The 13,941-nt window shown below is 41.2% G+C and overlaps 1 protein-coding gene across 2 annotated transcripts; it reads right to left on the bottom strand.

Moving 5' to 3' along the window:
• Positions 1-4,180: 4,180 nt before the first annotated feature.
• ppef2a (protein phosphatase with EF-hand domain 2a) lies at positions 4,181-13,841 on the bottom strand. 2 transcript variants are annotated; one of them, XM_044027034.1, is made up of 18 exons: positions 13,577-13,841; positions 12,691-12,750; positions 12,584-12,592; positions 12,243-12,370; positions 12,106-12,160; positions 11,849-12,024; positions 11,111-11,225; positions 10,845-10,891; positions 10,449-10,615; positions 10,271-10,307; positions 9,795-9,944; positions 9,369-9,710; positions 7,394-7,579; positions 7,173-7,315; positions 6,572-6,678; positions 6,005-6,171; positions 5,738-5,825; positions 4,181-4,772 (listed from the first exon to the last, which is right to left on the bottom strand). In XM_044027034.1, exons 2-18 carry the CDS (start codon positions 12,740-12,742, stop codon positions 4,519-4,521), a joined length of 2,223 nt encoding a protein of 740 aa, XP_043882969.1. In that variant the 5' UTR covers positions 12,743-12,750; positions 13,577-13,841; the 3' UTR covers positions 4,181-4,518. The 2 variants fall into 2 exon arrangements, with proteins under 2 accessions (XP_043882969.1, XP_043882968.1); XM_044027033.1 differs by having other exon boundaries at positions 12,691-13,841.
• Between the last annotated feature and the right edge of the window lie 100 nt (positions 13,842-13,941).

Here is a 13,941-nt window from a genome sequence, read left to right as displayed (position 1 = left end):
TCTTATATACTTGGCAAAGAACAAACTGAATTCCCCTTTTAATATCCGAATATGAGCCGCCTCACTGGGCTTTACTATTTTTTAGTTTTCTTTTTGTAAAACAGTACATTTGAAAATTCATGAATAATAATAACAATTATATTTTTGCATCACAATATTGTGGTTAAAGCACTTCTACATACTGGTGTATTAACCATTACAGAAACATGAAATAATGATTTTGATATTACCAACACTGTTATTTGTTAAGCAATGGATATGCAGTATGTGTGTGTGTGTATGAGGTAAGATATAGGTGCCTACAAACAGTGACTAAGTGATAATCCCACAAGTTAGCATAGTTGATTTCTGTTTATTTAGAAGGAAAAGCCAACGGACCAGCATTTCCACTTCCCCATATTTTGCTGAGGTGATAGTTACGTACTATATTCCCAGGCCAGGTGAGAAATTTTCCAGATTTGGATTGTGGGTCCAGTCTTATACCGTAAGACCATGAAAATACACTTGATGGCCATTAATATTAACCACTGGTCCAGTATTAAATGGTTTTAGTTTACACTGATGGAAGAAAAAAGAAAAATGCCACAATCTGAAAATGTTCAACATCTAAAAGATGATGATTACCATTTAAAGCTCCAGTATGCAAGATCTGTCGCAAAACACTGCCCCAAAGCTTTCTGAAAGGACGACTCTGGGTTCGAACTGTTCTCTAACATCATGCCTTTTGGTATCTAACTTCATTCCTCACATTTCAGAGAACCACAGTTAATTCCTCTTATCCTAAAGTTCTCTTTGAACATTTAGTTTCTCATCGCTCTTGCTCCAGAGAAGCATGAATGATTCCGTTAAGTGAAGTTTCACTGTTGTGACACAGGGGAGTCACGTGGAGCTGATCATCCGATCGACTTAATCAGCACTGTGTGAACTCCACTATGATTCATCAAAACTTTGAAGCTCAAAAAGACAGAGGAGGTGTTTGGACAAAATCCAAAATAGCTTCTGAGTTCATATATGGGCCATATTTCCTACCTGTGAAGAATCGAGTGTTCAAATACACAGACATTGTACAATTGTACGTAAAATTAGTCGAAAAGCATAAATGAAGACACATCTATATATCTGGTGTTAGTTTTTCTACATTCTAAATCGTTAATACACTATTTTGACACGCGGTAAACTGTAAAGTTATTCTGGAAAAATGGGCAAAAGCACTCCCAACTAAAGGGTTAAATAAAATTGATTATCAAAATAGTTTGACTCATCGTTGCAGCGCCTAAAACAATGTCATGTCTGACCAAGACAGATGCAACAGTTGACCGATTCACATTGTCTTGATTCGGGCAGAAAACTCCAGCAGCTTTACAACTGTAAGACCACCGGCAGAGAATGAACAATAGAAGCCCCCTCCTCCGATACACTGGATACAACTAGGCCAAACTGCCATTTTCTTTTGTCCCACTAGTCACCAGTGTGTGAATTTACTTGTGACGGGGTTTCAGTAGCTGCCTGCGAGAAGCAGCAGTGGCTGGGTGGGTGGGGACAGGGCACTCTGCCCACCGTGATGTGTATCACATTGTTAGAGTAAAATGACAAAAATTAAAACTAGGAGAGGATAAGATACAGAGAGCATGACTAATGATGGATAATGACTCTGTCTCTCCCCCTCTGAGGTTGGTTTTGGTGAGTGTGGACTTGTTGAAAGTGTGGACAGTTCTGGGCACGTTTCCACCCACGTCAAAGATAACCATGTAAAAGCTCAACGACTGCCTTGACTTTAGATCTAGTTAATGCAGATTTTCTTCTTCATCTGTTGCACTTTGAATGTCCATGGTGCACTGCGGGAAGTTATGGAGTGTTAAAACATTTTTGTTTTTGTTGTTCCTAACAACTAACCAGGTCCTGGATAATTATTTCCCCATAAAATGACAATGAGTTCTCTCTTTTGAGACATGGATGACACATTTTTGCTGCCTTGTGCTTGGTTTTAGTGTCTTAATGTTTGTATTTATTGCAGTTACATGTAGTTTGTTGTTATGGCTGTCATTATTTGAAGTATAATGTGTATAATATTTTACTTTTACAGCATAATGTCACCCATTATGAAAATCAATCATCAAATCTATATTTTTAATATACTTTTTTAGTATTTATTATTTTTTTGTTTATTTATTGACCCATTTTGTTTTTTTGTTTGTTTTTGTTTTAACTAATATGGGATTGGGTCACACGGTGGTATAGTGGTTAGCACTCTCGCCTTGCAGCGAGAAGACCCGGGTTCGAGCCCCGGTTGGAACAAGGGCCTTTCTGCATGGAGTTTGCATGTTCTCCCCGTGTGTGCGTGGGTTCTCTCCGGGTTCTCCGGCTTCCTCCCACAGTCCAAAAACATGCAATGTGGGGATTAGGTAAATTGGACACTCTAAATTGACCATAGGAGTGAGTGTGAGAGTGAATGGTTGTTTGTCTCTATCTGTGTGTGGCCCTGCGATGGACTGGCGAACTGTCCAGGGTGTACCCCGCCTATCGCCCGATGTAGCTGAGATTGGCACGGCACCCCCAGCGACCCTCTGGCTGAGGATAAAGCGGTAGATGATGACTGATGATGATGATGACTAATATGGGATTATTTATTTCAAGATTTTGACTTGCTATAGATAATTTTTTACTAAGCAGTTTAAGTACTTTTACTACCAGACCTCATACAAGTATTGAAAGCCCTTTTTGTACTAAACAGCCTCCTGTGCCCCCTGCTGGTGAAGAATGATGATGAATGGAGCAAATATGAAGTTTTATTTTAACACACACACACACACACACACACACACACACACACAATCTGATTTCCATGATTTCAGAGAACATTACATTGATTTACATTCATGTCCTGGAGACTTATTCTGAACCTTAGCCATTATTACTACTGGCCTAATCCTAATCCTAACCTGAGTCTAACCTTAAAACATGTATTCACCCTAAAATGTAGTAATTTACATTATGGGGACTTGATTTGTGTCCCCAAAAAGAAAGATGAGTCCGTTATGTGGACTCATCTCACATGATGTGACTGTGTAAACAGATTTAAGTCCCCAAAACATTAGTAATACCTGGATTTGTCACATTGTTCATTGCATTTTTATATTTTACATACAACACACAGTATGTATACCGTGAATTCTTCTCTTATGGTTGTGTCACATTATACTAACAATCCTAAACTGATACCGTTTGACTGAAAAACACTGTATTTTGAGAATTAAGTGCATCTCCTGAAATATTAAACTATCCCAGCAGTTTATCGAAGCGCGGGCCAATCTTTCAAAAAAAAACCAAACCGTCTGCAATATTTTACCAAGCATGTCCAACTTCTTCAGCTCTTCACCTTCAGTGATGTTTTTCAAAACCCAGAGCGAGGCACACTGACGCAGTACATGTCCTCATGATCATCAAAGCCATAATGAACATCCCCTGCGACTGCCACTGCAAGTGTCTCCACACAGTCTACAAGAGGACCCATGCCTTTTGTGGGCAAGAGCAGTCCTGTGGTGCTAGGACCACCTCTTGTGGCCTACAAGCAATGACCAGGAACAGCCACAACAACACTTATAAGGCCAAGTATGGTGCCGAAACTCTTCAAGCAGATTGTTCACATACTGTATAACTCACTGTTGCCCACAACAACATAAAAGTTCAGGAAATATATCAATTCATTCTGAATTATTAGAAAAGGTAAGGGCTCACACCTCACCTATAAGACAAGGGAACAAAGATCATCATCTCTATAAAGAAAAAATCTTCTACTGCTAAGACACCGTCAACATTTAGTTTCAAGTAATTATGTAGAATTTTTAGTGTTTGAAGAGTTGCACAGCCTTGTTTATCCATACAACATACACCTTAATTTGTTTTAGTTAAGTTGTATGTCGATACATTTGTTTGTTTGTTTTTATCATCTTAACCCGGAGTGCTGTCTGTTCATAGTTAACCGTGAGTTGATTTCTGCACAAAACAACAAATCAAGTAATTGAAAAAAATGTATCAGATAATAAAACTAATCCTGAGTCGTATCTTGTGCATCATTAAAAAAATAATTAAAGTAGAAATCGCAGTCAGTTTTTTTATTTTTTATTTTTAAATCTTTGTCAAAAATAATGATATATATGGACACAAATCTTTTTTTTATCAATAACAGCGGTCACTGCCTTGTTATTGTGATAATGACGTAGTCTAAGTATGAAGCCCTTTTGGTTACTGTTCATAAACTATTACAACGTAACCACAGAAGCTAAGTGCTCGTGGTTTGACCCACACTTCCCTCAGAAAATGAAATGAGCATATGCTCCTTAACATCCTCATCCTGATCCCATGCCTTCCACACAGCTGTTGCTCAGGAGCATCCTACTTCTCAATGTGCGTCAGTAAAGCAGCCTGCGTTGGCTTGCGTCTCCCCGCCCTCCCATCTGCCGCCTCGCTGGCGAGGAGTCACACTCTCTTCTGTCGGTCTTTGCTCCCACTCACTGGAACTCAAACCGTGGGGTCCTCATCCAACTTGGTGAGGTCGGTGGCTGTGCCCATAAACATGCTGCGCCCTCGCTCCAACCGGCTCTTCTTGTCCGTGAGGCGAAAGGCCTCCATGAACTCGTCAATGTCAATGCTGCCGTCATGGTTGCTGTCAATGGTGACGGCCAGGTCAGAGATGGCTTCATCCGTGATTGCCATCTTTAAGTAGACGCTCAGCAGCTTCCAAGTCTGCCGGAAGTCCTCAATGGTGATGAAGCCTGAGGAGGGAGAGGTTAAATGTTAGGTGGTTTTAGAGAAATGATGTGGGAGGAAAAAAAGGATATACTATATACAAGGTTAATGATCACAGTGATGGTGTGTGTGTGTAGTCAGTGGTGGGGAGGGGGGATGGACTGAGCAGTAGATCAGTGGGTTAATCCTCATCTAGGAGGATTCAGGATGCCGGAACCAGTCATCGTCTGTTTTGCACACCACAGGAGGAGGCTTATGGAGGACCAACTTAGTGTGGACACAACAAACGCAGCAACGTAAATCTCTGGCACTTGAATCAAGTCATGTCAGGACCATGGTGTCAGCATGTCAGGGAACTACGGTGGCCTTGGTATACCAGAAGGGATGTAAACACTCTCTCCCTCTCTCTCTCTCTCTGCCATTTCCTGCTTCTTCTTCATTGGTGTATGGTGCTTGGTGTTCAGGCTTCTGTTGTAACATATGGATGCAAGCCCCTTGCCTAATGTGCATATCAAGTGTTACTCTAAGGCTATTTAAGCGTTTTTTAAAGCAGTTTTCCCTTTATACAGACAAACAGACAATTTACTTATTCACAATATTGTGTCACAGTATTGTTTTGTGGTGCAATGTAAACATGGAAGGTGCCAACCACAATCCTATGACGCACATTTCCAGTTGCTCATAGATTTTTACAGCAAAATAGAATTCAACATGAAGCATTTCATGTAAATAAAGATTATTGAATCAAGGAAATAGTCATAAGTGGTGACTACTCTTAAAATAAGTGTCCCTATAATGTCCCTCCTTTATCTTTTGAATAATAATTATAACCATGTTGCTCTATTGTTTTAATTGTATTGATATTTTCTGTGGTAGTTCAAGATCAGTTTCCCTTGGACGCAAGAGAGGAACAATGTACGTCCTCCCTTAAAAACCAGAAACAGTGTACTCGCGTTTCCAGTTGTTTCAGTGATGGGATAAACATTTTTACCCGAGTTGTCAGTGTCTACAATCCTGAAGATGGTCTCCAAGGTGGAGCGGTGGCGATACAGCGTCTCCAGCAGACTCTGGTCAATGTGCTGCAAAAGGGCGAATGATGGAAATTACGAGAGAAAAGTCACAACACAGGCACTTTTTTATTTTCATTGAACCTTTTATAATGCACTGTTGTAGCACTGGTTTGTGTGTATTTTAATTTGAACAAGGCGCAATGATAAGTTGATGATAAGAGTCTGATCTAAACCGATTGGATACTTACATCCGTGTTTGGTCCTTTGATGGCGAGCTCGTTGAACCAGTCGTGGTAGTCTATCATGCCGTTGCTGGTCTTGCAGGTGACCAGCTGACAGCGCAGCATCCTCCACGGCAGATTGAGGTGCATCACACTCTCCACTGCAGAGGCCCAGTCAGTAAGAGACACAAAACCTGATCCAAACATTAGAAGACACTTTTGTAATCTGTTACACCAGTCATGAACATGAACAGCTCATTGTCAGGCTTCTGCATTTGAATCAGGTGTGTTGGAGCAGGGCAACATCTAAAACATGCAGGGCAGTGTTCCCTGAGGACCAGGGTTGGGAAACACTGTTATGAAGAACAAGGGCCAATAAATCAACAAAGAAACTGTTGTAGCTGAGGTTTCTGTGAAACTATCTTTTATTCTCTTGTTGTTTTTTCCTGAATGGGGTTTTTTCCCCTTCACAAAGCCCAAAGGTGTGAGCTCATATTTCTCCCTATTCAGAGATGGACCTTTGAGGGCTTGGTGAGAACAGGGAAGCACATACTGTATAATGACATTCAATAACACAAAAATCACACCACGCACCTGTGCCGCCGCTGTCGTACTTTTTAAAGGTACAGATGAGGTCAGACTTGTGCGCAAACAACTGTTCCCGCAGGACTTTGAGGGCCGAGCGCTCAGTTCGTCCAACACTGCAGATGAGATAAAAGCACATCAGATCACAAAAGCAGCGCTGAAGGCACACAACAACAACAACAACAAAAACATTAGGTCAGTTAAATTAAATACCATGGCCAGGTGCCAGAATGTTTACAGCTGAGCTTAATAGAGACAAACATGTCTGTAGTATAAAGAAAGAAAGAAAGAAAGAAAGCTTATTTATAGAAGTCCAAACAATGAAAATGGAAAAATACAAAAGTTGCTCTGATGAACATCAGTTAGACATAAAGGCTCCAAGAATGTGGTGATTTTCTCAAATAAAATAAAATATACACATATAAATCTATATTTTTACTCCATGACAAAATGAACACCTCATTTAGACATGTTTGAAAAGACCAGAATCACCGGCAAAACATGTTATATTTGTGTTTTTATCCTGTGTTTATTCATGAGAACGTCTCAAAGTTTGTTATTTATTGTCTCTATGATGTCACATATCATAGAGACTCTATGCTCTACATACCTTTGTCCAACACTGAGTTCTCGGGTCATGCTGCTGGCCTGGTACTGAATCATATAAGGCAAAAGGTCTGGACCCAGTTTGACGTAGGCGCCCCTGTTGCTCCCCACATCGTAGTAATTGGAGGCAGAGAACAGAGTGAGGACCTACAGTATAGTACATGAGAAATGTTATTCAACCAAAAGTGTGGGATTATTGAAGTGTCTGTGGGCTGTCAGTGTCACCTTGCGGTTGTGGCAAAACTCGTATCCTTCTTGTTTGCACTCGTGCGAGCGGATGATGAGCTGCAGATTGTGTCTGTTCAGAAAGTCCTCGGTGACGTCAGGGCCCCAGTAGCAGCCTCCACCTCGCACTTCATTGGGTATGCAGCCTTCCGGGGTCATCGGGTCACTCCACAGCAAATCCAGGATCTGGAGACGCACGGGAACGACAGGGACAACAATTTTTTTCCTTTTAAAGCCACTGATAGAAAGAAGGTCACGTGATACTCTGTCTACTGTACAAGCCAGTTGGAGAAGTGTTATGGTCTGGGGTTGTTTCATTTGGTAAGGTCCTGGTTCACAAACAATATGTGCCCAAATAACAAGGTCAGCTGTCTACCTAAATATAGTATATGTCCAGACCTTAACCCCCATTAAGAATATTTGGGGTTTTCTTAGACGACTTAACACATTGGTCCAACTGTGGATTGAAATAATAGCTGTAGTAATTGTTGTGATATTGTAAAAGCTTATTCAATGAATTAATGCCAAGGTTGATTCCTAATTTTCTTTGGTTAGGCAGTGATTTGCCAAAGTTCAATTTGTACACAGTGTCTGTAAGTGAACACCAGGAAAAACAGCTTTTAACAAGAGACCTTATACAATCTACGCGAGAGGAATTTCAAACACAGCAGTCACAAAATCAGCGTTGTACCTTAATTGATGAATCATTTGGTCCATAAAACATTAGAAAAACCTAAAAAATGTTGATCCGTATTCACCAAACCTGGAAATGATGATGTTGATGTCTTGTTTGTCCACAAACCAAAATGATTCACTTTTAATGATTTCTTTGTTATATGGAGCAAAGAAATTAAGAAAATATTCACATTTAAGAAGCTTAAAAAATCGGAAATCTTGTTTTAATCACGAAAAAAGCTTCAAACCGATGATCAAAATAGTTGTTGATTAATTGTTTCAGCTCTACTGTATATATATAGAACTTTTCTAGTCTTGATGAGGTGCTTTATACTATAGTTTTGGGGTTAAGTGTCTTGCTCAATGACACACATATATATAGACTAGAAGGGCCAAGAATTGAACACACAACCTTCCAGCTGAAAGACATCTGACCCTTCCACTGAGCTACCAAGGCCCAATCCTAACTTTTTTAATACTTTTACTTCTAAAACTTAATTACATTCTACAGTATACCAGACAATTACTTTTGATACTTAAGTAGAGGGGCCATACGGTGGTATAGTGGTTAGCACTCTCGCCTTGCAGCGAGAAGACCCGGGTTCGAGCCCCGGTTGGAACAAGGGCCTTTCTGCATGGAGTTTGCATGTTCTCCCCGTGTGTGCGTGGGTTCTCTCCGGTTCTCCGGCTTCCTCCCACAGTCCAAAAACATGCAATGTGGGGATTAGGTAAATTGGACACTCTAAATTGACCATAGGAGTGAGTGTGAGAGTGAATGGTTGTTTGTCTCTAGTTGTGTGTGGCCCTGCGATGGACTGGCGAACTGTCCAGGGTGTACCCCGCTGAGATTGGCACAGCACCCCCCGCGACCCTCTGGTGGAGGATAAAGCGGTAGATGATGACTGACTGACTTAAGTAGAGTAAATGTCATATACTTTAGACTTTTTCAATTTTCTAGTAAGATGCTTTACTTTTACACAAACTCAAACTTACCTATACCTGATACAACCAAACCGAAAAAAGAGTAAACTATCACTTTAATACTAAGCCGATGCATCCTAGAGTCATTTGCTGTGACTGAGCATTGTGTCAGTGCCACAATGAACTTCTCACTTTTAGAGCGTCTGCTTATGGTGATGACGGCAGAGGGATTAATGACGCAGTGGATTAGAGCATGTTAAAGCTCACGGCGCCAGTGTTCCGCAGCGCCTGCTCCGAGGTGAGTGCTGATTACTGATGGAGCATTTATCTCTTTCTACGTCAGTCCACGTGCCTTTGTATTTCAGTATTTGTTCATCACCTGTTTCCATTCTTCGTTGGCAGTGTCACTGCTGACGGACTCAGACAACACAGACACGGCCTCCTGTTGTTCTGAGCTGTTGATCCCACAGATGAAAGTGGACGGTCTCCTCCTGTGAACGTCTTGTCCATCCTCCATGTTCACTTTGATCCGGTCAGAGAAATCCTGCAGCGAGCAGTTGTGGAAGCTGCTGCGGGCTCCCAGAGGTTTGGGATATACAAGGGAGCCTCTGCGAAGGAGGAACCTGTTGGCGGACCAGACTTCTTCGTCCATGTCCGAGTCGATTGACGTCCTCGTGGAGCTCATATGTCTCCTCTTTGGAGGCCTCAGTGCTGAAACATACTGGACACAAACAGAGCAGGTGTCAGGGACTGTCTCTTGATTAAAAAACACCACATTAAAGTAGACACCGGTTCATCTCCTCACTTTGTGTCTGTCCACTCTGGCAATGACACTAAGGTCAGTGGAGTCGGAGATCCCTCCATGGAGCACCAGCACTTTTTGGTCAATCACTGTCGCTAATGGCAACCAGCTGAAAATCTTCTGCAACAGCTTCAGGATCCGTTTGCCGTGCAGCTGAGGAAAAACACAACCACATCATGAACTCATTCATCTCCCATCTGTTTGTTTTCATCATAGTACCATTTATTATTTTTGAGTTCATCGTGGATCATGGATGATAGATGGACCTCTTCTTCCATGACCCTCTTTTTGGGGTCCCTGCTCGAAAATGACATGCCCAAACTAAATAAAGTATATCTCTGCAATTACAAGCGCTATGTGAATTATACTTGGTATCAAAATAAAGTTAAGATAGTAAAGACAAGGACACGTTCTGGTTCCAAGCAATAAACGAAAGAAATTGTGTGCATTAAGAGATAACTGATATGACACAAACCTACCTTGTATTTAGTCAACACCTCCTTTGTGAAGCCGTATCTAAACCAGCCAAAGACACAAAGGAAGCAAGTTAGACATATTCCCATTTATAACTATTTCATTTTGCCTGATGAAGGAAAAGAATTCAGCTGACAAATGAGACATTTGGTTTCCCTGTCGCCGAGGTCCATGTTTTTTTACCTCAGGTTGACTATGTGGTCCTCGTGGTTTCCTCGGTTGAGGTAGACGTCCCTCGGATAGAGAAGCAGGAACGCAAACAGGATGAGGATGATCTCAATGGAGTCTTTGCCTCGGTCTACAAAGTCTCCATTAAACACATAGGGCTTGTCCAAGGACGGCATGCCATTCTGGAACATAAACAAGCGCTGTGTTAAAGGGCCATTCTGTACTAAATGAAAACCAATAATCTGCCAAAAAGTTCAACTCGCCTAAAGGTAGAAGGTAAACAAATGTAGGCGATCACTTCACCATCGCGTGATAAACTGGCAACATATTTGATCATTTGCTGCTTCATCGGCATTCATTCATTCATTCAAAGAAATGTAACAGTGTCATTTTAAAGGATGAGGTTCTGACCTTGTAGAAAACCAACAGCAGGTCTTCCAGTTGGCCGTGCAAATCACCTGTAATGAAGAAGAATATATATAAATAATATATGCTATATTAACCCAGTTCACATTTCTGAAAACCAGCAAAGATTCACAATTACAAAGCTGCAAATGGAAAACTGTGTGTACTAAATTGACAAATGGATAAGTTTACCAAATCATTTTCATTCACAATCACCCGTCTAAGGGGCAAAAATCAGTCATTAAAAGTAAATAAAGATTATTTCATCTCACCACAAATAGTGATTTCTTTACTGTGGCAGGTTGAGATGCGGTTGATGTTTGGCAACATCCGGAGCAGTTTCCATGTCTCCAGCAGCAGCTGGAGGACGTAGCGTGAGTGCAGCTGCTACTGGGAGACAGACTTGTCAGCAAGAAGGGTTTAAGGTCCAGAAACATCATGTGAACAATTTCACATCAGGCAAATTGGACAATCTAAATTGGCCTAAGGTGTGAGAGTGAATGGTTGTTTGTCTCTATGTGGCCCTGTGATGGACTGGCGACCTGTCCAGGGTGTACCCCGCCTTTCGCCCTATATCAGCTGGGATTGGCACCAATGGATATTTAATTCCTTTGGCTAAATAATCTTTATTTAGTCTGTTTGTTTGTTTATGTTTGTTTATTATTATAACTACTGTTTCTTGATATATCTGTTATCTTTGGTAATGCCGGCCCTGGCACATCAGATGTGCTCAGAGTCTTGAGACGCTTTAAGAAAAAAACAAAAAACTACTTTTTCTCCTTGGGATTCAGTTCAAGTTGACTCATAAATGTGTCAAATTTTGACTTGGATTGACCAGCTGTTCTATTTTTGACCTGAGACATACTAAAAACTGTTTCGTTGTCATCTAAACCTGCTGCATCTGATGCTGTAACTGAAGTGTTTCCATCATATTGAATCAAAAGTAGTCAGAAATGATCCAAGCACCGTGTCACGGGTTAATTTGAGGGACTCAACTGTCGTGCACCTACTTTCTTGTTCCTGAAGGCCTCCACCAGCCCAACTGCCTGCTCCATCGTGAGTGGGAATGTGAGATGAGGTCCTGAGTAAATCTCTGGCACCTCGATGTTCTCAAAGCAGAAGTACCTCTCCCACTCCGCATCGCGGCAAACCTCATTCTCTCTGAAGATGTGCGAGATTAAATTTCCTGGAAGACAATGGCTCAAAATCTGAGATTCATGTCGACACTCTTCCTGAGCAACAGTTTGTCAGTGATGTGAAATCTTACGCTCGTTGCTTGATGGGGTGAAATTGTCCATGAGATAGCCGAGGAAGTTATAAAGCTGCACAAGAAATAGAGATGAGAATTGAAACTCTATAGCAGACATGGAGGTAGACACTGGATCCTCTCTGTGAGACTGTCACCTTTATCTGAGCCTGTTCTCCAGAGTATTCGATGGACTGGAAGATGTTCCAGGTGTATCTGCGTCTCATTTCTGTTCGTGCTACGTACTGACGGTACCATCTCTGAATCAGGACAGCGGCTCTTAGAGCTGACACACAGACAATTAGAGGAACTGTAGGTAGATCTGTTTTTTCACGCTTGTAACCAATTTTTCACAATGAACATGGTTTGTTTACTTTGCATCTACTAGAGAATAATATCTGTGACAGTCGTTGGTTTTTTTGTGCAATCAATTTTACAACAAACATCCCATAAACAACAACAAAAACACAGCAAACAAGGTGAGACAGGTAGGTCTTACTTGTCACGGCTGCATGCAGCAGAAGAGAAGGAAGCATAGATGTATTTAGAAATTACTGTGTGAAAAGAGACAACGAGTGACACAACAGGTACATCAGTCTCTGTTACCTTTCTTAGATTGTTTATGGAACTGGTTGGACTTTGTGACGCCACATCCCATGTCTGTTTCTGTTCAAAATATCAAACGAAAAAACAAAATCACTGCACATTATTGAAAATACAGCCCCAAAAGCCCCTTAATTTACCTCAGGTTGTGTTCAATTGTACTGTTATGTTTGTTTTTACAACATAGTGTTGATGCTGCTGTTCCTGAGGCAGGGTATATCTCTAGGAACTCATACATTTGGAGTGCTAGAAATCCCAGTACACACTCACTGACTGAGGTGCAGGTTCACGGCACATTCCATTCAGACATTTTTAAACAGCTCCACCTTCTTCATTCACAGAGTGGAAAGTTGAGCGAGGCGGCAGCAGTGGAGCTGAAGCTAGAGGACGTTCAACTCTGTGTCTTTTTAATCTCATTACCTGGTGATTCTCAACCTTGATGGCCTCAATCCTACGGTGGACTGTTTTTGCTTGAATTCTATGAAGGCTTACATAAAGCAATCTGTAAAACACGTAATCTTCACATGAGGTCAATTCATTGAGAATGAAAACATGGGGAAGGCACTTTAAGATTTTGTCAAATTAAATATCAGGTATTCAAATCTGAACATAGCAAACATATATAAATTGTATTTCTTGTTTGCCAGGGATGCTTTTGACCTATTTAAAAAGAACAGATGGGTGGCAAAGATATTTTGTGGCAGACCTAGGTCATCCAATCAGAGGGGACTTTCAGGCCAAAAGACAATTCATTACCCATACGAATAATAGGACTATGAAGCAGTGAACCCAAATAAACACTTATTTAAACACAGTCTGTACAAATGTTTTTCAAAAAGTTCCAAAACTTAGTCTTATGACATTAAAGTTCCTGCATATTTTTACTTACGTATTCACCTCCTCTAACCAGTCACCAGTTCCCAGGTTGTTTGGCTGTCAGTGCTGTGTCAGCAAGTATTTAAACAGCAATTTGCTCTCTTTCATACTCCACCAGTCCTCCAGAATCAAGTTAAGAACTGCAGGATGTCAATGAGACTGGTCATTGTAGGCAAATAAATGGCAGCAATACCCAGTATCTCACCACAGAGGCTTCATGTGTGAAGCTTCCCATGTGCTGAAGCTGGTTGAGCCCTAAAGTCCTCAGTGTGGTCGCTAAATCAAGTCACCAAGCCACAAGTGGATTACTTGAGCTAATGACTTGATGCGGCTAGACCGGTCTTTATATAGGAAGATGTTTCATGGCAGGAGGGAGAT

The sequence above is a fragment of the Solea senegalensis genome, linkage group LG5 (genome assembly GCF_019176455.1).
Source record: "Solea senegalensis isolate Sse05_10M linkage group LG5, IFAPA_SoseM_1, whole genome shotgun sequence".
NCBI classification, from domain to species: Eukaryota; Metazoa; Chordata; class Actinopteri; order Pleuronectiformes; family Soleidae; genus Solea; species Solea senegalensis.
Note: the sequence above shows the minus strand (reverse complement) of the source record. Positions and strands in the feature narration are given on the sequence as shown.

What these genes read in the sequence shown, in the direction of transcription:
- ppef2a (XM_044027033.1), bottom strand. Translation starts at nt 12,742, where the DNA reads ATGGGATGTGGCGTCACAAAGTCCAACCAGTTCCATAAACAATCTAAG. An exon ending in CACCCCATCAAGCAACGAGC is followed by an intron (nt 12,025 to 12,105) that starts GTAAGATTTCAC and finishes ATTGTCTTCCAG; the next exon opens with GAAATTTAATCTCGCACATC. An exon ending in AGTTTTGCCACAACCGCAAG is followed by an intron (nt 7,316 to 7,393) that starts GTGACACTGACA and finishes ACTATACTGTAG; the next exon opens with GTCCTCACTCTGTTCTCTGC.